Source organism: Salvelinus sp. IW2-2015, linkage group LG19 (assembly GCF_002910315.2).
Source record: "Salvelinus sp. IW2-2015 linkage group LG19, ASM291031v2, whole genome shotgun sequence".
NCBI lineage: Eukaryota > Metazoa > Chordata > Actinopteri > Salmoniformes > Salmonidae > Salvelinus > Salvelinus sp. IW2-2015.
The window spans coordinates 31,963,428-31,987,205 of record NC_036859.1 but is presented as its reverse complement, the minus strand read 5'-3'; the positions used below and the strand labels follow the sequence as shown (position 1 = coordinate 31,987,205).

General features: G+C 43.4%; 2 protein-coding genes across 2 annotated transcripts in view; one reads left to right on the top strand and one right to left on the bottom strand.

Moving 5' to 3' along the window:
• The first annotated feature begins 475 nt into the window (after positions 1-475).
• On the top strand, positions 476-2,208 carry ptger4c (prostaglandin E receptor 4 (subtype EP4) c). The gene is made up of 2 exons (XM_024010266.1): positions 476-1,335; positions 1,511-2,208. The coding sequence occupies exons 1-2, from the start codon at positions 484-486 to the stop codon at positions 2,132-2,134; spliced, it is 1,476 nt and encodes a 491-aa protein (XP_023866034.1). The 5' UTR covers positions 476-483; the 3' UTR covers positions 2,135-2,208.
• A 4,611-nt stretch (positions 2,209-6,819) lies between these two features.
• Positions 6,820-23,778, bottom strand: part of LOC111979731 (artemin-like) — a 29,244-nt gene continuing 12,285 nt past the window's right edge. The window contains exons 2-4 of the mRNA XM_024010420.2: positions 8,784-8,875; positions 8,411-8,609; positions 6,820-8,082 (exon numbers count right to left, since the gene is read on the bottom strand). Coding sequence (XP_023866188.1) covers positions 7,607-8,082; positions 8,411-8,609; positions 8,784-8,875 — 767 coding nt within the window. The 3' untranslated portion in view covers positions 6,820-7,606. The remainder of the gene's footprint in view (positions 8,083-8,410; positions 8,610-8,783; positions 8,876-23,778) is intronic.

The following is a 23,778-nucleotide window of genomic DNA, read 5'->3' as shown; positions in this document are numbered from 1 at the left end:
AAAACAAACGGTTGAACATTTATTGTAAAAATAGTCACGCACTTACTTTCCAAGGATAGACGTTTGTCATAATTGGTCTACTTCTGTGTTGAAGTCGTGCAGGGTCCAATATTGAAACTAGAAATATCGTAGTAGGCTATACCTCGTGCACCTGACGTCACATTATTGACATCAGTAGCTGTGTGCGAGCGAGCAGCCTGTAGCTTAAATACCAGCAGCAGCGGCAGGTGCAGTTGTAGAAACAACACAAACCAAAGCACACTGTTGTGGGAAATGTTGGAAACTGCTGGTAGAACAAAAACAAAGCTCAGAAACATGTGTTCTGTGGTGTCGTAGGCTACGTTTTTTAAATATATATATATATATATATTGCTTTTGATGTGTTCATAACTTCTGAAGAGACACTTCTGGACATTTTCGGAAGGAAAGGGAACGTTTCTAAGAAGTTGAAGCTATCAAGCTATTTTGTTTCAGTTAGGAATTATGAATAATTCCGTCTATGGCGATGGCTCGAACATTTCAGAACTAGTTCAACCGCTCTGTGTCTCCCACAACCAAAGCACTTTCCCGCCACTGCGACTGGAATCCAAATCGCTGGTCACTTCAGCCACTATGTTCGCTTTTGGAGTCATGGGGAACCTCATTGCCATTGTTGTGTTGTGCATCTCAAAGAAAGAGCAGAAGGAGACCACGTTCTATACGCTGGTTGTTGGAATGGCTATCACGGACCTGTTGGGCACCTGTTTCACCAGCCCGGTGGTTATCGCCACCTACATAGCCCAGAGGTGGCCCGGTGGAGAGYTACTGTGTGACTTTTTCTCCTTCTCTATGCTCTTTTTCGGCTCGGCTGGAATGTCCATTCTGTGCGCCATGGCAGTTGAACGATACCTGGCCATAAACCACGCGTATCTTTACTCCCAATACATTGACCGGACGACGGCGCGTTTGGCGCTCATGGGCATCTACCTGGCTAACATTGTGCTGTGCATCATGCCCAGCTTTGGTTTCGGGAAGCATGTGCGCCACTTCCCGGGCACGTGGTGTTTTTTGGACTGGAGGGCGACGGACCCCCTCGCTGCCTCGTACTCGTTTCTGTATGGCGGGTTCATGCTGGTGTTGATTGCGGTGACAGTTCTGTGCAACTTCGCAGTGTGTCGGTCACTTGTGGGGATGAGCCAGAAGACGCGGATAGTGAGAGCGAAGGTGTCCGCGCAAGTAGGCTCACGGCGCGTGTTCCTGCCCTCCGTCACCTGCCCGTCCGCGGCTGAGATCCAAATGTTCTGGCTGCTGATATTTATGACCATCGTTTTCCTGGTGTGCTCCATTCCTTTGGTGGTAAGTGAAATGCTAATATTGGAAATGTAATTTAAGTTATTGTGCATGCATTATGTTATGGGCATGAGTTTCAAATATGACCTAAACTATCCAACACAGACACAAATTAATAGTATATTGCTGAAAAATTGTTTGCKTTATCCACATATACAACTTTTATATATCAATCTGACAGGTGCGCATCTTTGTAAACCAGCTGTATGGTCCTTCCAACATCTGTGCCGGAGTGAATCCAGATTACCGCAGTGATCTGATGGCCATTCGCTTCGCCTCGTTCAACCCCATTCTGGACCCCTGGGTATACATCCTCTGTAGGAAGAACCTGTTGGTCAAGGGCTGTGAGAGGGTAAAGAAGACAGTTGGGCAAGTCAAGGCGGGCCGCGGGCRTAATTTAGGCTGGGTTGGCACTAGCAGTCATCATTCACTCCCGTCGTTTGAACACAGCAACGAGACCAGTTACGCGTCATTACGCACGACCAACTACAGAAACGATTCGGAGACCCAGGTTACCACCAAAAATAAATCGTTTACAGACTTTACCATGCGACAAGCCTGGGACCTTGACACGGCGCGGGCGAACTTTCATCCGTTTAGTGTAGACCAGACTACCGTGATCGGTTTCGAGGCGGAGATAGCGGTGGTGTCCAACCCGGCCATGATCGCGTCACAGCTCGGAAGCAGCGAGGCGCTTCCGGAGATGTGCTCACCAGCAGGTCTTCATAGACACGTCAGTAAAGTGGACATAGTCACCTGTACCTTCAGCACACTAAGCTCCTGTCAATCGGAGAAGTGTCTCTGATCAACTGTTTCCCAACAAACGTAAATGTTTTCATATAGACTTTTACAGCAAATGTCTGAGATGCTGAACACAGACAGCCAGACAGACACAGGTCGTTTAYCTTGATGCAGCCTACAGGTCAGATTACAAAGGCTGGGCTTCTGCACACAGGAGATTTTACAAAATGGACCCATTTGGACATTTTAAGATGCACTTTATGAATCTGTAACGTGATTGTATTATGATCATACTCTAAGGGGACCATATACACCTACTTGCCTTCAACACAGCATTATCTTTATGCTTTTTGAATTCAATGAATTTAAGAATGACATTTTTACACAGTGGTCCATTTTATTTGATCTTCTCAATATATTCAGATATCAGTCTTTGATTGATACAAATATGTATTTTTTTTCTGTTAAATGATGCACACAACTTAATGCAGACAGACAATAATGCACTGGCTCAATCAAGTATTGGAAATGCTGCTTYTTTCTGTGCCATACCCGTGTTGCATGCWGGGAATAGTAACTGGATGTACCAACATGTCCAACTTAGTTTTGTACTGTTTAATATTTTTGATAATATAACTGTGAGTGATGATTAACTTTCCTATTTAAATGTGTTTTAAAGCTATTGGAAMATTTATTGTGAGCTCTTTTGAAAAATATACATCATTAGTGTTGTGCATTTTTGTATTAATGGGGGATTAAATCAGCTGAACAGCACACATTGTTTCCTGAAATATGTTTAACTAAATGCACTTCATGACTAGTGTGTGAATGACATAACAAGCAAGTTACGGAAAGCACACATTTAAAGCTGATCAAGGTTAAACAAGATCGGTTCCGACAACAGTTCAGAGTCATGGTGACATCAAGTGACTTGTCATCAAGTTTTGTGGTGTAATTTATTAAATGAAGCATGGCTCCATATATGTTTTTGGTGTTGTTTATTGCCTATTATTTTCCTGAGAACAATATCAATGAACACTTGTGTTGAGAGATCGTCGACCTAATAATGGTCACACACTCTCAGACCATTGATGAAAAGTGTGAAGGAGTGTGATGCCCTCTTGAGATGAATAGTGTGWACTGAACACCTTTCGCTCCATGTTCCTGTATTTATATATCCAACCTGTAGGGAGCACTAGAACACAAGGATGAGTACCTGTTAAACCGCTCTAGCTGAAAAGGACTGTCTCCATGGGTACATTTACAATAGTCTTAATTTGCAACTCTCGCCTCTATTTCTGCATTGATCTGAAAGACGTGGACAKGCGAAAGCAAAATCACACTTTCTTGTGTTTTCTTTCCTGTTTCAGGTCAATGCAGATGAAGGATTTAAATGCACCCCTATGATGGTGAGATATAGGACTCCCAACCCAGCAGAGGTGAAGCAAGGGTTATGGGGTCAACCTTAGAAAGAATAAGCAATCCATTGTATATTTAGAAATACTTTATTCCTACACAGAATAATGCCGTTGTACAAAAATACAGGAAACCATTTAAATAATTATTATAATAATAATAACATTAATAATATTGACTGTAATATTGCTCTGAAATACTGAAACAACAATGACAAATAACTMAACTAAGCTTGTAACCTGGTAAAGTTTTCCACCTCTGGACTATTAACTTCCTTTGTGTGAAATGAGACATACTGTATGTTGACGTCAGGGTTGGCTAGGTTGCTTTCTAAATGTAGTCTGTTAGAGTTAGTAGTTACCTGTCCAAACACTTTCATTTGTAAGGTAACTTTTGGATTACCCCAACTCAGTAAAGTAATCTGATTACTTTCAGTTACTTTTAGTTTACTTTCCCCTTAAGCAGCACTAGAAGAGGACAACAAATGAATATTACCAATTGAATGACATCTATTGCAGGATAAATCAATGTTAGAGTTTAAATAGGCCACCATATATGGATGTTCATTTTACTTTATGGGTTGGTAATGTAGGCTTCTTCTAACACATTGCTTTCTACTGTAATACAGATAATAATACGATTTCGCTAAATCTTTACTTTTAAAACCAAAGTCTGTCMGATTTTCAGTCATTCCAATTATCTTAATACCCCTTCATCTTCAAGAATAGGACTTGGATATATGGAAATATAGTTGAGCCAAATTGTTTTACCTGAGCATAACCCGAAAACGAAGGACCTGTTGATTATGATTGTGTTGTCATGGAGGACTGATTGGGCTCGTTGCTTCGAGTTTAAAAAGAAATGCTGCTCTCATGGARTCGCATGCTTTGAGCACTACCGAAAAATGAATTGCATATGCTGCATTTATAGGCCTATTATTTACGTTTTTGTTGGTATTTCGATCATTTGCAGCTGTTTAATTTAATTAAGTCTACTAAAAGTGCGCTAGTGTGAGCATGTGTTCATTTGACCTATGGACATGTTTTTTTTATCAACACAAATTATATTGTGCAATAAAATCCCCACTTGTGGTCTCCTTCAATTCAACTCGTTTTGACAGTATGGAGCACAATACCATGGAGGAGTTTAGAAGGGARGAACTCCTTTAAACTTGTATTCCATTGGCTGGGATCAGCACTATATATGCAGCTGTTGCAAGAGCGCATTTTTCACTGGCTGTCAAYTGGTCGCAAAAACAATGATTGATAGGCAACTTAGACTTCATCARTTCCCCCATTATTGGGTTAAAATACACATATACACGTGTGAACAGACATCCACAACAACCACAATCCGTAAGGCAAATAGCGAAATGAGAGAGCACCAGTGTGATTCACATCAATGCACTATGTAGATAACAATAATAAGTGATTTCGGTATGGCCCGTAGGCTACACCACTGCTGTTTTCCATACCGCCTTGTGCTTAAAATGGGATCATCTTTGGATGGCGACAGCAGTAGCACCAWTGGAAGACGTAACTTGCTTGCACTGTAGCCTACAAAAGCCTATGCCTGCTCTTTTACCGCGATCCATCTAACACATTTTGTGTGTCAACATAGTGGTCTCAGACTCAAGCGGAAACACGTATATTTTCGGCTTTTTTTAATGCTGATTTGAACGTAATTGTGAAAACAGAAAGGTTTCATAAATACTTTGTAAACACATTCCACAGCCATCAATGTCTGTCATTAGGTGTGTGTACACGTGTGCTTGTGAGCAATGAAGAGAAACAGGAAGAATGCAGTAGCATGCCACAATCTACATGGTTTTGCATTGGATTTGCTTACACTGTATAATCTACTGTGTGTGAGTGTTATGTGGATTTCTCAGTGGTGTAAAGTACTTAAGTAAAAATACTTGAAAGTACTACTTAAGTAGTTTTGGGGGGTATCTGTACATTACTTAACTATTTATAGTTTTGATAGCTTTTACTTTTACTTCACTACATTCCTAAAGAAAATAATGTACGTTTTACTCCATACATTTTCCCTAACACCCAAAAKTACTCGTTACATTTAAAATGCTTAGCAGGAGAGGRAAATGGTCTAATTCACACACATTAAGAGAATGTCCCTGGTCATCCCGACTGCCTCTGATCTGGCGGACTCACTAAACACATACTTTGTTTGTAAATKATGTTCGTGTTGGAGCGTGCCCCTGGCTATCTATAAATTTWAAAAACAATAAAATGGTGCTGTCTGGTTTGCTTAATATAAGGAATTTGAAATTATTTATACTTTTGATACTTAAGTATATTTTAGCAATTCCATTTASTTTTGATACTTAAGTATATTTAATACCAAATACTTTTAGACTTTTACTCAAATAGGATGTTAATGTGCGACTTTCACTTTTACTTGAGTCATTTTCTATGAAGGTATCTTTACTTTTACTCAAGTATGACAATTGAGTACTTTTTCCACCACTGGGATTTCTTTAGATCTTGTTTTTAGATTTATATATTGGTCCAGAAAATCTATATACCAAACATTATTAAGATGGGGCTCCCGAGTGGCGCAGCAGTCTAAGGCACTGCATCTCAGTGCTAGAGGTGTCACTACAGACCCTGGTTCGATTCCAGGCTGTATCACAACCAGTTGTGATTGGGAGTCCCATAGGGCGGCGCACAATTGGCCCAGCRTCATCCCGGTTAGAGTTTGGCCGGGGTAGGCCGTCATTGTAAATAAAAATGTGTTCTTTAACTGACATGCCTGGTTAAATAAAGGTTAAATAAAATAAAATAAAGATCTGAYCCTTTGAACATTCACATGACTTGACCAAAGATTAACTATTGTACGATACAGAAACGGCTGTAGTTTACAAACAACAATGAGTTGAATCATATATTTGGGATTTGAACAGGTCACATAACAATACTGTATGCTTTTAAACAATTTCATTCTGAAATGTACTTCAAAATACAYATGCTGAAGTTATATTAATTACTTTTTCAGATTTTCTCAAAATASCAATTTTGWTTGTCATTATTTATGTGTCCTGTCTAGACACTTGTAGTAACTATGTTGACACCACATTTCATGCATTTACACCAAACAGAATTTGTTCAGTGGTGCATTTTGATATTGTACTAAATATAGTACAAGGACGTGAATGGGGTAAAAGTRATCCTAGAAGTAATCATTTCGTTTTTTCAAAAGTATCTGTAATCTGATAACAATATTTTTGCTGTTAACGTAACGGATTACAGTTTATAAAAAATGTAATCCGTTACATGTAATCCGTTACATGTAATCCGTTACATGTAATCCGTTACACCCCCAACCCTGGTTGAGGTTCTTGTTCTGATCTTTTTGATGTTTCAAAACAACATCCCACACAATTTAATGACAAAGGACCCAGCAACACAACCCACGGGATATGTGATCATGACAATAAATATAAATCTACAGTCCATCTCATATGAAACAATAATAAATAAATAACTTATTTGTGATAAATATGTTGGTTATAATACAGTAATTCAAAAGAGATGCATGGCATCCATTTGGTAGAGTTCAAGTCAACACTGAAAAATGCAATTATGGTAGGGAAGATCCCTGTTTTGAAGGAATTAACATACTGTATGTTGACATTGTCAAAAGTGTTTTGAGCTTGTCGACCTGTGGTCAAATGCAATGAGATGTGGTYCTCTTTGAGACCTTTGAGTAAATATTTTCAGCAGTACCCCAGGTCAGTCTTATACATATCCCAACTGCTGTGAATATTCAAATCCCACCATTGTGTGGTCGCCGTCTTGCCATTCGCTCATGACAGTTTCCCATTGCCAACAAATTCACTTATCCTCAACAGGAAATGGACAACGGGAAGAGGCGTGGCCTCGCTCCACCATCATAGACACTAGAGAATCTCCATTCTGCTTTGTACTGGGGACCAGCCCTGCTGCATATGTTTCGGAGCAACCACTCTGCCCTTCCAGAACCCAGAGGCTCTCCCTAGACCCAGCCTCAACGGCGAGCCACCATCTGTATATTCTCAGGCAGGGGTGAGTGACAGCCAGTCGCCACCCCCTCCTATTCTCCCTCCTCCAGGCTGGCTCCCTCAGCCCATACACATGCAGCTGGCCGCCGACAGCGACTGGATGGTCTGCCACGCGGTGTGGGCGTCCATGAAGGACACGGGCTCGTAGCTGTTGGGCCGGCAGCAGGGGTGGGCGCTGACTCGCCGGGAGGTCCTTCGCGGCAGGGACCCGTCCTCCATCAGGGCCCTTAGAGCCAGGTCGTAGTTGGTCCTGGACGACTGGCAGGAGCCCACGCAAAACTTGAAGAGGACGATCTCGTCCGAGTCGAAGCCCAGGCCCAAGTCCCGCACCCGCATCTCTCGTTTCTCCACCCTGCAGTCTGGGCTGCTCTGCTGGGGCTGCCGGCCCTTCCCGTTGCCCTTTCTATCCCTCTCTTTCTTCTTCCTCCTCTTCTTTTTCTTGGCCGAGCCTTGTGGTTCGGCGTCTGAGTTGCGAGGGGAACGTCTCCCCCACCGGCCACTGGGGTGGTCGTCCGCTTCGTCCATCACAGAGAGGTCTGAGAGAGAGAGGGAGAGAGATTTTGTTGTTATATTTAGCCATAATTCTTTTTTTAAATCTTTTTTTATTTTATTTTATGCAATTTACTTAATTTACTGAAATGCTGTACAATTGCTTTGGCAATATCTACAAATTGTACTTCATGCCAATAAGCAATTAGAATTTGAGAGAGAGAGAAAGTTAAGATCAGTGGGTTATACTCTAGAATCGTGTTGCACACCCTTCGTTTACTCTTCTCTTTTCATGGAGAACATCATGCCTGATTAACAAGTGCAAGGCTTAAATTGAAGGTCCTGTTGAACATGTAGATCTAGTTCCACTCTTACCATAGAGGCCATGCCAGGGGGAGTACGGGTCACTCTTCTCCTCTTGTTCCTCATCCACCTCAGGTAGAGTGTCTGGGAGCTGCCTTTCCCCCATCCCTCCCACCAGTCCCACAGCCTGGACAGAGTCTGCCTCCAAACCAGCACCCATACGGGCCCCCTCCACCAGGGGCAGCAGAGAGACAACCACCCACAGCAGCACCTACAGGAGAGGACAGTCCATGAGAATTGGTACACGGAGCAGAGGACCAATGCAGCCAACAATATGACAACTATAAATAAGGAGGATGATAAATATGATGATTATGGATGATGAAGTAAATCATGATGAATCTGGTGGTTATTATGATGACGATAAAGCTAATAAGTAACTCACCTTCACATTCCTCAGGTGGTAAGGTGCACCTGCTGATAGTCTGATGGTCACCCCTGGTCTGTCCCTCCTCCTCGTCCTCCATCTTGGCCCACCTGGAGAGAAAGCAGAACAAGGCCTCGCTCTGTCAATTGTYCCGACCTTAAGAACACACTCTTACAAGAATGACATAAACGAACAACATGATGCGGGCTGCTAGTGTCAACTTGTCGGTACATACAGGCACAGAACTGCTCCTGTCCAGATAAAGGCTACCTTCAGTCAGATACCAGTCAAATACTTCTTTAGAAGGAGGTAGAGCTGGTTCTGTTGATGGGGAACACGGGGATCACATAAAGCGGTGATGCTTCACAGAGATCTTAGAGGAAACCACAGAGATGAGGAGTTTGTGATAAGGGGTTTGAGCATGGATTAAATGTAGACGTTTATATAGGAGGCGTACGGTGTGACCGGGTTAGCTGTATGTCAATGATAGCGCCGCACATCTCACCTAAGGACTGTTACTATAAATAACCTTCAAAGGCTCAGAACACAAATTTGACTGGCGTTCAGCACATCAGCTAAAGGTCCCTGGTTTGACCCCTGGTTTTCGGCACCAACTTTGAGGTGAACAGTAAAGTAAAACAAACAAGTAAATAGCACTAATAGTGCAGGTTCACACTCACTGAACTTGAAGACAGATTATGCTAAAAAAAACAATGGGTGTTTGTTCCACTTAATTTGTTAAGACAGTCAAGCACCTTTTGCAAGAACAGCAGACTATTATATAAATTGAGCTCAGAAACAGAAACCAGTGACATCACCTTTCCATCTCTCTCCAAAGAGCTGAGGTGTCACTTTAGATTCATGGATCCAGCATCCTACAGTACATTCATCTTCCATCCTACTGGTTCTYTCTGTCCTCTCAGCTCTCCATATATACCCCAGCTGATGTGCCATTTAAGTAACACCATGGGAAACGTTCACATGTGGAGGGATTGACTAGAAACAACTCGTGTTCTCGAGAAAATCTTTATTCAATCTCCTCTGGGAATCTCAAAGTCCATTTAAGGTGAAAGCAGACAAAATTGGTTGATTTCGACATCATCAACAGATGGTATGACAAAACAAAATTCAGCTCAGAGACCAAAAACAGYGACACAGAACATACCATGATTCAGTGAAAACAAGCATAGGCCTATCTATATAAGATGCATCAACAGTAATCTATCATCCACCAGATAGAAGCGATAGYCTGGTAGAGCGGGACGTGAATGTCCATGGTAAGGTATGTAAACTCTGCGGCTAGTCAATGTTTCTAAATACAACCCTCAGGGTACGTCTYCAGTACGGCACCCTATTCCCTTCATAGTGCACTACTACTCCCACAGGGACCTTGGTCAAAAATAGGGCTCTGGTCAAACGAAGTGCCCCATCAAGGGAATAGGGTGCCATGTGGGAAGCATCCTAGACGATCATCACAATGCTATCTTTACCCAGGACGAGGGAGTACTGACAAGATGACAGTACAAAGGTTACGATAGGGTCTGTGTGTGCATCTCCAACCTGCTTCAGAGGCTTGACTATATCAATRTAGTTACTGAGAAACAGTAAGTCAAATCAGGGCCAGGGAGAATGCAGACGTCTGTCTCTTACACAATGGAAACTGAAAAGCAGAGGGAAATGTGTGTGTGTTTGTGTGTATGCGGAGTAGAGAGACTGCAATCCAACTCCCTCTCCCCTAACCTGATTTAAAAGCTGACAATTGTGAGAGAGAGGCTAAAGGAGCTTTTTCAACAGATCCCCTCTTGGTCCCTTGAGAGGCCTTGTTTTGAGTCCTTAATGCCACAGCTGGGAGCGTTTAGCCTCCTTTAGCCTTGTATGCTGGGTGTATGTGGGCCTGTCTGCCCGGCTCATTTCACCCCATTGCTCTGGAGCTGTTTACAGCCCAACGCCTCCAGCCCCTCAGGGGGTAAAAGGTGGAGGTGGGCTAGCCGAGTCCTGAAGACCTCCAGAACTCCAGAGCTTCAGAGCCTGTGTTCATGGTGTGTTCATGGTGTGTGTGTGTGTCTGTGTGTGATTGGCCTCACTGGTCTGATTAAAGGCTTTGGTTTGGTCAGCAGCCTCTTCATTCGCAAAACTGAAACAAGGAGAGTTGATTGCTTGTCACCTTATATTTGTGTTGATGGTACAGTTTCCTCCCCTTATTGAATACACCCACAAATTACAGTACCAGTCAAAAATTTGGACACACCTACTCATTCAAGAGTTTCTTAGTTTGACTATTTTCTATATTGTAGAATATTAGTGAAGATATCATCACTATAAAATAACACATATTTAATCATGTAGTAACCAAAAAAGTGTTACACAAATCAACAAATATTTTATATTTGAGATTCTTCAAAGTAGCCACCCTTTGCCTTGATGACAGCTGTAACGGCAGCCTTCCTCCTCTTCGTCTGAAGAGGAGGTGTAGCAGGGATCGGACCAAGACGCAGCGTATTCTGTGTTCAACATGTTTTAATAAAGAGACGCTAACGTGAACACTATACAAATACAAAATAACAAACGTGGCAAAACCGAAACAGTCCTATCTGGTGCAGAGAACACAAAGACAGAAGACAACCACCCACAAATCCCACCACAAAACAGGCTACCTTAATATGGTTCCCAATCAGAGACAATGACAAACACCTGCCTCTGATTGAGAACCATATCAGGCCAAACAACAAACCCAACATAGAAACACAAAACATAGAATGCCCACCCAGCTCACGTCCTGACCAACACTAAAACAAGGAAAACACAAAAGAACTATGCTCAGAACGTGACAGTACCCCCCCCCCCCTCCACCCCAAGGTGCGGACTACGACCGCACAACCTAAACCTATAGGGGAGGTCTGGGGGTCCGGCGATCTGGCATCTGTCCGCTGGTGGCGGCTCTGGCGCTGGACGAGGACCCCACTCCACCATTGTCTTTGTCCACCTCCTCAGCGTCCTTTGAGTGGCGACCCTCGCCGCCGACCTTGGCCTAGGAACCCTACCAAAGGGCCCCCACTGGACTGAGGAGCGCCTCTGGACTGAGGGGCGCCTCTGGACTGAGCGAAACTCCTCCGGACTGAAGGGCAGCTCATGACCGAGAGGTAGCTCAGGACCGAGGGGTAGCTCAGGACCGAGGGGGAGCTCAGGACCGAGGGTAGCTCAGGACCGAGGGTAGCTCAGGAACAGGGGGTTAGCTCAGGACCGAGGGGTAGCTCAGGACCAGAGTGTAGCTCAGGACCGAGAGGTAGCTCAGGACGAGACAGCTCCGGACTGAAGGCAGCTCCGGATCTGAAGGGCAGCTCCGGGACTAATGGCAGCTCATGACGGTGAGGGCAGCTCATGACTGAAGGGCAGCTCATGACTGGAGGCAGCTCAGACTGGGCAGCTCATGACTGGAGGGCAGCTCATGACTAAGGGGGGGCAGCTCTGACTGAGGGCGGGCTTCTGGCAGCTCCTGACTGGCGGGCGGCTCTGGCAGCTCCTGACTGGCGGCGGCCTGGCGCTGCTGCGGGGCTCTGGCAGCTGGACTGTGCGGGCGGCTCTGGCAGCAGCAGACTCTGGTTGTTGAGGCTCACAGTGCGGGGAGCAGCAAACAGGGCGTACAGGTTCTGAGACGCACAGGAGGCTTGGTGCGTGGTGCCGGAACTGGTGGTACCGCGGCTGGAGACACGCACCTCAGGGCGAGTGCGTGGAGGAGGAACAGGGCTCTGAAGACGCACAGGAAGCCTGGTGCGTGGTGTTGGCTCTGGTGGTACTGGGCTGGGGCGAGGTGGTTGCACCGGATATACTGGACCGTGAAGCGTACTGGAGCTCTTTGAGCACTGAGCCTGCCCAACCTTACCTGGTTGAATGCTCCCCGTAGCAGCCAGTGGCGGCGAGGTGGAATAACCCGCACTGGGCTGTTGCTGGCGAACTGGGCGACACCATGCGTAAGGCTGGTTGCCATGTACACCGCCCAAGGAGACCCAGCTGGAGACCAGATGCGTTGAGCCGGCTTCATGGGCACCTGGCTCGCATGCCCACTCTAGCCCGGCCGATACGAGGAGCTGGATGTACCACACCGGGCTATACACACACTTACAGAGACACCGTTGCCGCTCTTCCGCCCATAACCCGTGTTGCCCGTACTCTCGCTCTCCACGGTAAGCCCGGAAGTTGGCGGCAGCGTCTCCTACCTGACTTCGCCACACTGCCCTTTAGCCTCCCCCAAGAAATTTTTGGGGCTGCCTCTCTGGCTTCCAGCCACGCTTCCGTGCTGCCTCCTCATACCACCACCTTCGGCTGTAAGCTGCCTCCAGCTCTTCACGAGCAGCGCGATATTCTCCAGCTTTAGCCCAGGTCCCTTTACCTCCAGAATTTCTTCCCATGTCCAGGAGTCCTGTGTAATAGGCCGCTGCTGCTACTGTCCCTTACCACGCTGCTTGGTCCTGTTTGTGTGGGTGGTTTTGTAACGGCAGCCTTCCTCCTCTTCGTCTGAAGAGCAGGGATCGGACCAAGACGCAGCGTATTCCGTGTTCAACATGTTTTAACTTCTTATGGCTGAAGGGGCAGTATTGAGTAGCTTGGATGAAAGGTGCCCATATCAAACGGCCTGCTCCTCAGTCATAGTTCCTAATATTTGCATATTATTATTAGTATTAAGAAAAATTAAGAAAACCCCTTGAATGAGTAGGTGTGTCCAAATTTTTGACTGGTACTGTACATACGTACACATTGAATTGTAAATTTGCTCTGAGTAAGGTTAGGTTTGCAATGAGATGGGAAGAAAAATGTAAGCTATCCTTATTGATGAGGGTGGCAGGTAGCCTAGCGGCTAAGAGCTTTTGGTCACTAACCGAAAGGTCGCTGGTTCGAAACCCCAAGCCGACTAGGTGAACAAAATCTGACGATGTGCCCTTGAGCAATGCACTTAACCTTAWTTGCTTCTGTAAATCGCTCTGGATAAGAGCATCTGCTAAATGACTAAAATGTTTATATACAAATATTGTAAACAGTTGTATTAAACAATAAATAATTACACATTCATTGTAAATAAACTAAGTTGATATTTGCTCAGGGCTAGAGTGTGTTCCACCCAAGACTAATATATGGACAAATGATATTGCTTGAACATAAACGTGTTTCACATTATCATCACTGAGTTGGGTATAGCTAGCTATATGGTGTAATCCATAACTACTTTTAMATTTTAGTTAGCGGTGGCTAAAGTTAGCTGAAGTTTGAAGTGGCTGAAGAAAACCAGACCATGGATTACAGTTTCTCCAGGTCAATAGACTACTTTTAAGGTGAGGAACCATCTAACATCAAGTTGTAAAATCCTGAACTTSGCCTTTAACAGCCCAGATCCAMTCTCTCCAGAACAGAACAATCTTCTATAARGAAGCCCATTAGAGGTGTTCTATCCTCCAGCATTACCTGTCACAGACAGAGCCCTACAGCAGGGGAACGGACCTCACTAAATCACCATCACAATAAMAGACACCCGGGGAGAAAGAGGAGATTCAATTACTAGCCACTGTCGTGTCTTCCCCTGATCATTACCAGACACACTTTTATCTGGGTACAGAAACTTCCATAACACCTATGATGATATACACGGCATGCATGTTCCTTATTCCTTCTGGTTCCTGCGCAAACCTGTTCTAATATGTCCAGTCCATCCAGTCAGAACAGACCATTTGTACACCTGGCGGTTGACTACTTGTTGCTTTTCAGATTCTGTACTATGCTGGTAGCAAACACACACACCCATAATCTCCACAGTCCCGTACTGTGTGTTCTTACGTGTTAAAGTGGTGGGTTCGGGTTTGATTCGCCCTTTAAAGTGGTGGGTTCGGGTTCGATTCATACCCTCCCTCACATCACTTCTTGTTGAACGCGGAACAAGGAAGAGCTGCGGTTTTGTTTGTTTGGAAAGTTTGTTGTTTGAAAGTGTATTGGAAAGTTCTTGGTAGCTAGCTAGCTAGCTTCTTAGTTTGGATCCCGCGACGCATTTGGCATCAGTTGCTGGGACTGCTTGTCTCTTTCCAGTGAYCCTGCCGACCAAGAACGGGTCTGAGGAGATATTTGGCGTCACAGCTAGCCTAGCTGCTAGCTAGCTGCATATCAAGCTAGCAGCGTTTCCTTGAGCGCAGCCCATGACGCGGTTAGCTATTATGGCTGTGACTGCGGATTGGCCCGGGTTTGTGTCTGTCTAGATCCCTGCTGTTTGTTATTTTCAATCTTCCCTGTGACCTGCCCTGTCTGGAACTGCGAGGAGTAACAGCATAACCTATGTTGCTAGCTACCATGACAAAGACCAAAGCCAGCGGGAGTACCGTTGAGGACAGTGGTGTCTCTCTATCACAAGTGAAGAATCTTTTAAACGAACAAAAAGAGACCTACAAGCAAATGTTAAAACAACAAGACATTGGCTTCAAGTGTTTTGCCAAATACTCATGGATTCTACTAATAAAAGAATGGACGACCTGACCAGAGAGGTCCAGGACCTGAAGAACAGTTTGCAGTTCTCCCAGGGTCAGCTCAATGAGTTGAAACAGGAGAACGGCAAAATGACAGCAATCTGCAAGTCATTGAGAAAGGACATCAGTTCTGTGTGTGAATCCATGATAACAATGACGGATAAATCTCGAGGGACAATCAAGGCGGAACAACATGGTTGTGGATGGAATTGCAGAATCTCCACATGAGACCTGGACAGAGTCTGAGGACAAAGTGAGGGAAATGATCTCTGAGAAATTGAAGATGGACCACAGGAAGATTGAGGTGGAGCGCGCCCACAGGACTGGAGAACCCACCCCCGGCCCAGGTGATAGGCCCAGGCCGATAGTGGTCAAGTTCCTGAGGTTCAAGGACAAGGTAGCTGTTCTGAAAAGAGCCAAGAACTTTAGAGGAACTTATATCTTCCTCAACGAGGACAATCCTGAAGCTGTGCGCCAGAAGAGGAAAGAACTGATCCCAGTTATAAAAGCTGCCAGAGTGCGTGGTGACATTGCTTACATCTGCTATGACAGGCTCATTGTCCACCAGAAGCCTGGAAGGGATGAGAGAGCCAAGCCTATGGGTTCGTAGCTTCAACCCCGCAGCACACACACCAATTGATTAATGGACTRCAGAATGTSCTTTKTTWGCTCTTTTCAGTATTATGTCTCTCTGATAAGCTACCCAGGAAAGGGCTGAAAATAGCCCATATTAATATATGTAGCCTTAGAAATAAGGTTCATGAAATCAATAACTTGCTAACSTCAGATAACATTCATATATTAGCCATTTCTGATACTCACTTAGAAAATTMATTTGATGATACATCCGTAGCAATACAAGGATATAACATMTATAGAAGAGACAGAAATGCTTATGGTCAAGGTGTTGCTGTRTATATTCAGAGCCATATCACTGTAATGCTTAGAGAAGATCTTATGTCAAGTGTTATTGAAGTGTTGTGGTTGCAGGTTCACTTGGAACATCTAAAGCCTTTTCTTTTGGGGTGTTGCTATAGGCCACCAAGTGCTAACAGTCAGTATCTAAATAATACGTGTGAAATGTTTGATAGTGTATGTGATGTAAACAGAGAGTTCTACTTTCTTGGGGACCTGAATATTGACTGGCTTTCATCAAGCTTCTTACTGTAACCAGTGCCTGTCATCTGGTTCAGGTTATTCATCAACCTATCAGGGTGTTTATAAACACTACAGGAACAAGATCATCCACATGTATCGATCAYATTTTTACTAATACTGTAGAACTTTAYTCTAAAGCTGTATCCGTACMCATTGGATGCAGTGATCACAATATAGTGGCTATATCCAGGAAAGCCAAAGTTCCAACAGCTGGACCTAAAATAGTCTATAAGAGATCGTACAAAAGATTTTGCYGTGACTCTTATGTGGATGATGTTAAAAATATTTGTTGGTCTGATGTGATTATTGAGGAGCATCCAGACACTGCACTTGATGAATTTATGAAATTGCTTCTTCCAATTAYTGATAAACATGCACCTGTTAAGAAACAGACTGTTAGAACTGTTAAGGCTCCATGGRTTGATGAGGAATTGAAAAACTGTATGGTTGAAAGAGATGGGGCCAAAGGAGTGGCTAATAAGTCTGGCAGCACATCTGACTGGCTTACTTACTGYAAATTGAGAAATGATGTGACTAAACTCAACAAAAAGAAGAAGAAACKGTATTATGAAGCCAAGATCAATSAYATAAAGAATGATGGAAAAACAACTTGAGTACTTTAAAAKAAATTATGGGCAGAAAGACAAATTCAACTCCATCTTTCATCGAATCAGATGGCTTATTCATCATGAAATGTAATGAAAAATGTGATGTTGCCAATTATTTGAATTATTATTTAATTGGCAAAGTGGRCAAACTTAGGCAGGAAATGCCAACAACGAACAGTGAGCAATTGTATTCATGCAAAGGAAAGCATTGCAAGTTTGAATTTTGTAACGTTAGTGTGGGAGAGGTGGAAAAATTATTGTTATCAATCAATAATGACAAACCTGGCATTGACAATTTAGATGGAAAGCTACTGAGGATGGTAGCTGACTCTATAGCCACTCCTATCTGTCATATCTTTAATCTGATCCTAGAGGAAAGTCTTTGTCCTCAGGCCTGGAGGGAAGCCAAAGTAATTCCGCTACCCAACAGTGGTAAAGCGGCCTTTACTGGTTCGAACAGCAGACCTATAAGCTTGCTGCCAGCTCTTAGCAAACTGTTGTAAAAATTGTGTTTGACCAAATACAATGCTATTTCTCTGTAAACAAATTAACAACAGATTTTCAGCATGCTTATAGAGAAGGGCACTCAACATGTACTGCACTGACACAAATGACTGATGATTGGCTGAAAGAAATTGATAATAAKAAGATTGTAAGAGCTTTACTGTTAGATTTCAGTGCAGCCTTTGATATTATTGACCATAACCTGTTGTTGAAAAAACGTATGTGTTATGGCTTTTCAACCTCTGCCATATCGTGGATTCAGAGCTATCTATCTAATATAACTCAAAGGGTTTTCTTTAATGGAAGCTTCTCTAATGTCAAACATGTAAAGTGTGGTGTCCCGCAGGGCAGCTCTCTAGGCCATCTACTCTTTTCTATTTTTACCAATGACCTGCCACTGGTATTAAACAAAGCATATGTGTCCATGTATGCTGATGATTCAACCATATACGCATCAGCAACCACAGCTAATGAAGTCACTGAAACCCTTAACTGAGAGTTGCAGTCTGTTTTGGAATGGGCGGCCAGTAATAAACTGGTCCTGAACATCTCTAAAACTAAGAACATTTGTATTTGGTACAAATCATTCCTTAAGTTCTAGACCTCAGCTAAATCTGKMAATGAATGGTGTGGYTGTTGAACAAGTTGAGGAGACTAAATTGCTTGGCATTACTTTAGATTGTAAACTGTCATGGTCAAAACATATAGATTCAATGGTTGTAAAGATGGGGAGAGGTCTGGCCGTAATAAAGAGATGCTCTGCTTTTTTGACACCACACTCCAAAAAGCAAGTTCTGCAGGCTCTAGYTTTGTCTAATCTTGATTATTGTCCAGTCGTGTGGTCCAGTGCTGCAAGGAAAGACTTAGTTAAGCTGCAGCTGGCCCAGAACAGATCGGCACGTTTTGCTCTTAATTGTAATCAGAGGGCTGATATAAATACTATGCATGCCAGTGTCTCTTGGCTAAGAGTTGAGGAGAGACTGACTGCATCACTTCTTCTTTTTATAAGAAACAATCCCAAATGAAATGAAAATCCCAAATTATTTGCATAGTCAATTTACACACAGCTCTGAGACACACACTTATCCCACCAGACATGCCACCAGGGGTCTTTTCACAGTCCTCAAATCCAGAACAAACTCAAGAAAGCGTACAGTAGTATATAGAGCCCTAATTGCATGGAACTTCCTTCCATCTCATATTGCTCTAATAAACAGCCAACCTGGTTTCAAAAAACAGATAAAGCAACACCTCGCGGCACAACACATCTCCCCTATTAGACCTAGATAGTTTGTGTGTATGTATTGATATGTAGGCTACGTGTGCCTTTAAAAAAAAAAAAATCTTTGAGCTGTTCTTGTCTATTGATGTTCTGTATTATGTCATTCTCTATTGTGTTTCATGTTTTCTGTGRACCCCAGGAAGAGTAGCTGCAGCTTTTGCAACAGCTAATGGGGWTCCTAATAAAATACCAAATACCACACTGACCACAATGCGCCAGATATGCCCTTCTAACTGACGCTAGACTAAACTGCAGTCAGCAGCGACAAAACCAGAGGATCTGATTATGCTGCATAATCCCCTAATGCCTTCCAGGCTGGAGAGGAGAGGAGGTAATTGCTTGTTAGTGCCAGTTTCCACTCTTTAGCTCAGCTGTCGCCTGTCGAAAACCCACAGAACTCTGCCTAAAATGAGAAACAGATACCTGGCAATGTTTGCGGCTCAGATAACCCTGGTCAGAAGCAACCAATCAGAAGGTGTGTACAACACTTCCCTGGGCTGGTTATCCCTGGAGGAGATGCTAGCTAGAGTATCCGGATAGACAATGTCAGTGGGTTTTCTTGCATTGAAGGGTTCTTTGAAAGTTAGTCTCTGGTGAGCAAGATATGGTTTTGGGTTCTACTTACTGGAGACTTTTCTGCCCTATGTGACCATCTTGACATAGTCTTAGGTAAGAGGGCTGTATTTCTCAGGTATATCACACGAAGATACACAACAGAAGAGCCATTACATATCAGAACAAAGACGGCTAATGAGATATTACTGCTTTCATTCATACTAAGAGATTAGTATCARAAGTGCTTCATCAAGCTGAACAGCCCCAGTCTGGTGCCATATATATTTGTGCCGTCTTGCCAACTCCTAAGGTAAGTGTCACACCACATTGACACATTAATTTTCATGCTAGGCATTGGCAAGACAGCACAAACAGATCTGAGATCAGGCTATACCAGCGCAGGGTCATTGTTAAGACAACCATGAGGTCTGAAGATTAAGGTAGAGAGATCCAGGGTCCAATATCAATGTTTTGGACATAGTGGCTCTGGATGGGAGAGAGAGTAGTACAACTGAACTTCCAGCCTTAAAGCTGAGAGAAGCATAAGGTGAAACAGCGCCACTGGTCACCCCAGGCGCATTTGATATTGTTTTTGTTTTGTTTTAGAAAAGGAGGAGATGAGCGTCCAGCATCGTAGTAAATACTCTGCTGTTCTATCACGCATGCAATGATGYCTGAGGGGGRAAAACAGTGTTGGTTGTTTGAAGTAGCCTCTTTGTTGTTGTAATATGGCAAATAGACGTGGCAGTTTTACCACTATGGCTGCATTCAGTTGTGCTGCTCGGAACCAAACAAAGTGGTTGTCTGATGATGAAACTGTAACCTAAGGGCTGAATCTTTACTTGAGATGTGTGCTCTTAACTTGTATTTCTCATTTAATCATGCATTGATGTCGATGAAATAACGTGTTCCATTTGGATTGGGGTTTACTGTAAGTGAGCAGTGATTTACCTCTATGGCCCTGAGGTTAGCATCCTCTCTTTAACACCATGGAGGAAAGGTCCAGAAAGGTCCAGAGAAACCAAGGTAATGGTGTTTTTACTGAGCAACCAAAGTGTTTGAAGTTGTATGGGTGGATTAGTACCCTCACAATCTCAGGCCTAAACTAATGTCCCTYTCAGAGATACTGTGGTGAGTGAAACCAGATCCTCCACCCATTTACTTTAGGGATCATGGTCCAGGGGTGGGCGTTAGAATGAATGCTCCAGAGGACATTAGCCCCACCCCTAACCTTAACCCCAATGGGACTAAGCCACGCACACCACTGTTCTGATTGGGTTGTTTGTTTATTTGGAWCCCCGTTAGCTTGTGCAGAGGCAGCAGCTATTCTTCCTGGGGTCCACACTAAACATGACAAGTAACAAAACACTGATAGACAAGGAGAGTCACACAAATTTAAAATACAATGATATACAAACATAACTAATAATACAACTAAACAAATAATGTGTGTATTAGAGTGTGTCTGTGTGTGCGTGTGTTTGTGTGTCCCCTCACAGTACATGCTGTTCCATGAGAGGTTGTTAAAAAAAGAATTAAGGTTAATTTTCGTTTGCTTTATAATTGGGAGGAAGAGATTTCCATGTCTCACGGCTCTGTATAATACTGTACATTGCTGTGAATTCGTTTTGGACTGTGAAGAGACCCTGGTGTGCATGTCTTGTGGACTGTGAAGAGACCCCTGGTGGGCATGTCTTGTGGACTCTGAAGAGACCCCTGGTGGCATGTTTGTGGGGTCTGAGGTGAATGTTATTTGATTATGCAGACAATCTGGAATTTTTATCAACAGTAATATTATTTCATAAAAACTAGAAGAGATGGCAGTTAATCTCTCATCAACCCCTCAACAGGAAAGACTGGCAGCATGTTGTTGATGTTAGTTATGTATGTGTAATTAAGGGCAAGGTGTCGCTGCTCTGTTTTGAGCCAAGCTGCAGGCTTGCTAGGTCTTTCTTTGGTGCACTTGACCATGTTACCGTGACAGTAATTCAAGATCAGTGTTAGAGAATCAATTGACACCTTTACCATGGCACTTTGAGACGCACCACTGCACTTTGTATACCAGGGTTGGCTGGCCTTCTCTAGTCACTCGTAGCTCAGTTACTGGTATACTTTTATTTACAAAGCCATTTTGGGTTTACTACCTTTTTATTTGGCATTTTTATTGTTCAGAAATGTGTGGGGTAACTCTCTTCGTTTCGCTGGACTTTTATCCTGCTAACTGTTCCAAATGGCCGAACTGAAATTTGGTAAAAGGATTTTATGTACTTCTGAGCCATCGTCTTGGAACGCCTTACAAAATACTTTAAAACTGGTAAGAACTTGTCCCGATTGGTATTTTTAATCACTGATATGAATGATCTTAGAGACTGATCCCGACCTGTCAATGTTTTAATTAGCTGTTTTGATTTTGTTATACTCTTGTAAATTCTATGGTTTTTACTAGATATACTTGTAGTTTCTTCGATGTTGTTTGTCGTGTAATTTTTGTAATGACTTGGTGCTGCCTATCTTGGCCAGGACGCTCTTGAAAAATAGATTGTTAAATGTCAAGAGCCCTTCCTGGTTAAATAAAGTTTAGAATAAATAAAAAGATGGGACAAGACCAGAGCCTGAACAACTAGTACAGTTGATTTTTGTGTAAAAAACTAAGAACATCTTTTATAACAGACACACCCCTCTCCATCTTCACAACAACTTTGTCAATATGACTTGACCATAATAATGGCCATCCACATGTTATACCTAGGAGTTTAGCTTCCTCAACTTGCTCAATTATACATAACTCCAGTTGAAGTTCAGGTCTTTGAGAATGTTTTCAACCAAATACAATGATTTTTGTTTTACTGCTTCGGAAAGTATTCAAACAGTCAAGGTCTGAACACTACCGAAGGCACTGTATTTAAGACCAGATTATTATTAATCACCCATTCTGATACTGACTGTAACTCCTTATTTTATAATGTCAGTGAGCTCACTGGTTTTGGTTTGTTTGACATGTAGTGTGTGGATCATCCGTATAAATAGGCAAGCAGCAAACTGATTGGGCAGCTGTTATAGCCGGTAAAGGGGCTTTACTACTTTACTATATGGCAGTGGAATTACTTTACTTTCTGTCCACACGCCTGTGGACACCAACAATCCTTTATGCTTTGGTTAAAGAGATTAGCAATAAGGAGGTTGGCAATACAGTCTGCTACAATTCTCAATAGTTTCCCATTAAGGTTGTCTATACCTGGTGGCTTATCATTAATTGATGGATAACAATAGTTTTTCCACCTCTCCCACACTATCTTGACCAAATTCAAAAAGCAATCATTCTCTTTCATTATCAGATCTTTGAGACAAAATATGATGGTTCACTGTTCAATGTTGTAATTTTGCTTCTGAGTTTTTCCAGTGAGTGAGGGAGAGAGGGAGAGRGGGAGAGTGAGAAAGGGAGAGTGAGAAAGRGAGACAGCCTTTCCTTTCCAGAAACAAGTCTCTCAMCGTTGCCGCTTGTTATAGACCCCCCTCAGCCACCCAGCTGTGCCCTGGACACCATATGTGAATTGATTGCCCCCCATCTATCTTCAGAGTTCGTACCGTTAGGTGACCTAAACTGGGATATGCTTAACCCCCCGGTTGTCCTACAATCTAAGCTAGATGCACTCAATCTCACACAAATTATCAAGGAACTTACCAGGTACAACCATAAATCCGTAACCATGGGCACCCTCTTAGATATCATCCTGACCAACTTGCCTTCTAAATACACCTCTGCTGTCTTCAACCAGGATCTCAGCGATCACTGCCTCATTGCCTGCGTCCGTAATGGGTCCGCAGTCAAACAACCACCCCTCATCACTGTCAAACGCTCCCTAAAACACTTCTGCGAGCAGGCTTTTCTAATCGACGTGGCCCGGGTATCCTGGAAGGATATTGACCTCTTCCCGTCAGTAGAGGATGCCTGGTTGCACTTTAAAAGTGCTTTCCTCACCATCTTAAATAAGCATGCCCCATTCAAAAAATGTAGAACTAAGAACAGATATAGCCCCTGGTTCACCCCAGACTTGACTGCCCTTGACCAGCACAAAAACATCCTGTGGCATTCTGCATTAGCATCGAATATCCCCAGTAATATGCAACTTTTCAGGGAAGTCAGGAACCAATATACACAGTCATTTATGAAAGCTAAGGCTAGCTTCTTCAAACAGAAATTTGCATCCTGTAGCACTAATTCCAAAAACCTTTGGGATACTGTAAAGTCCATGGAGAATAAGAGCACCTTCTCCCAGCTGCCCACTGCTCTGAGGCTAGGAAACACTGTCACCACCGATAAATCTACGATAATCAATAATATCAATAAGTATTTTTCTACGGCTGGCCATGCAGCCGAGAACTGGAAGAAAGGCGGGGAAGGCGGT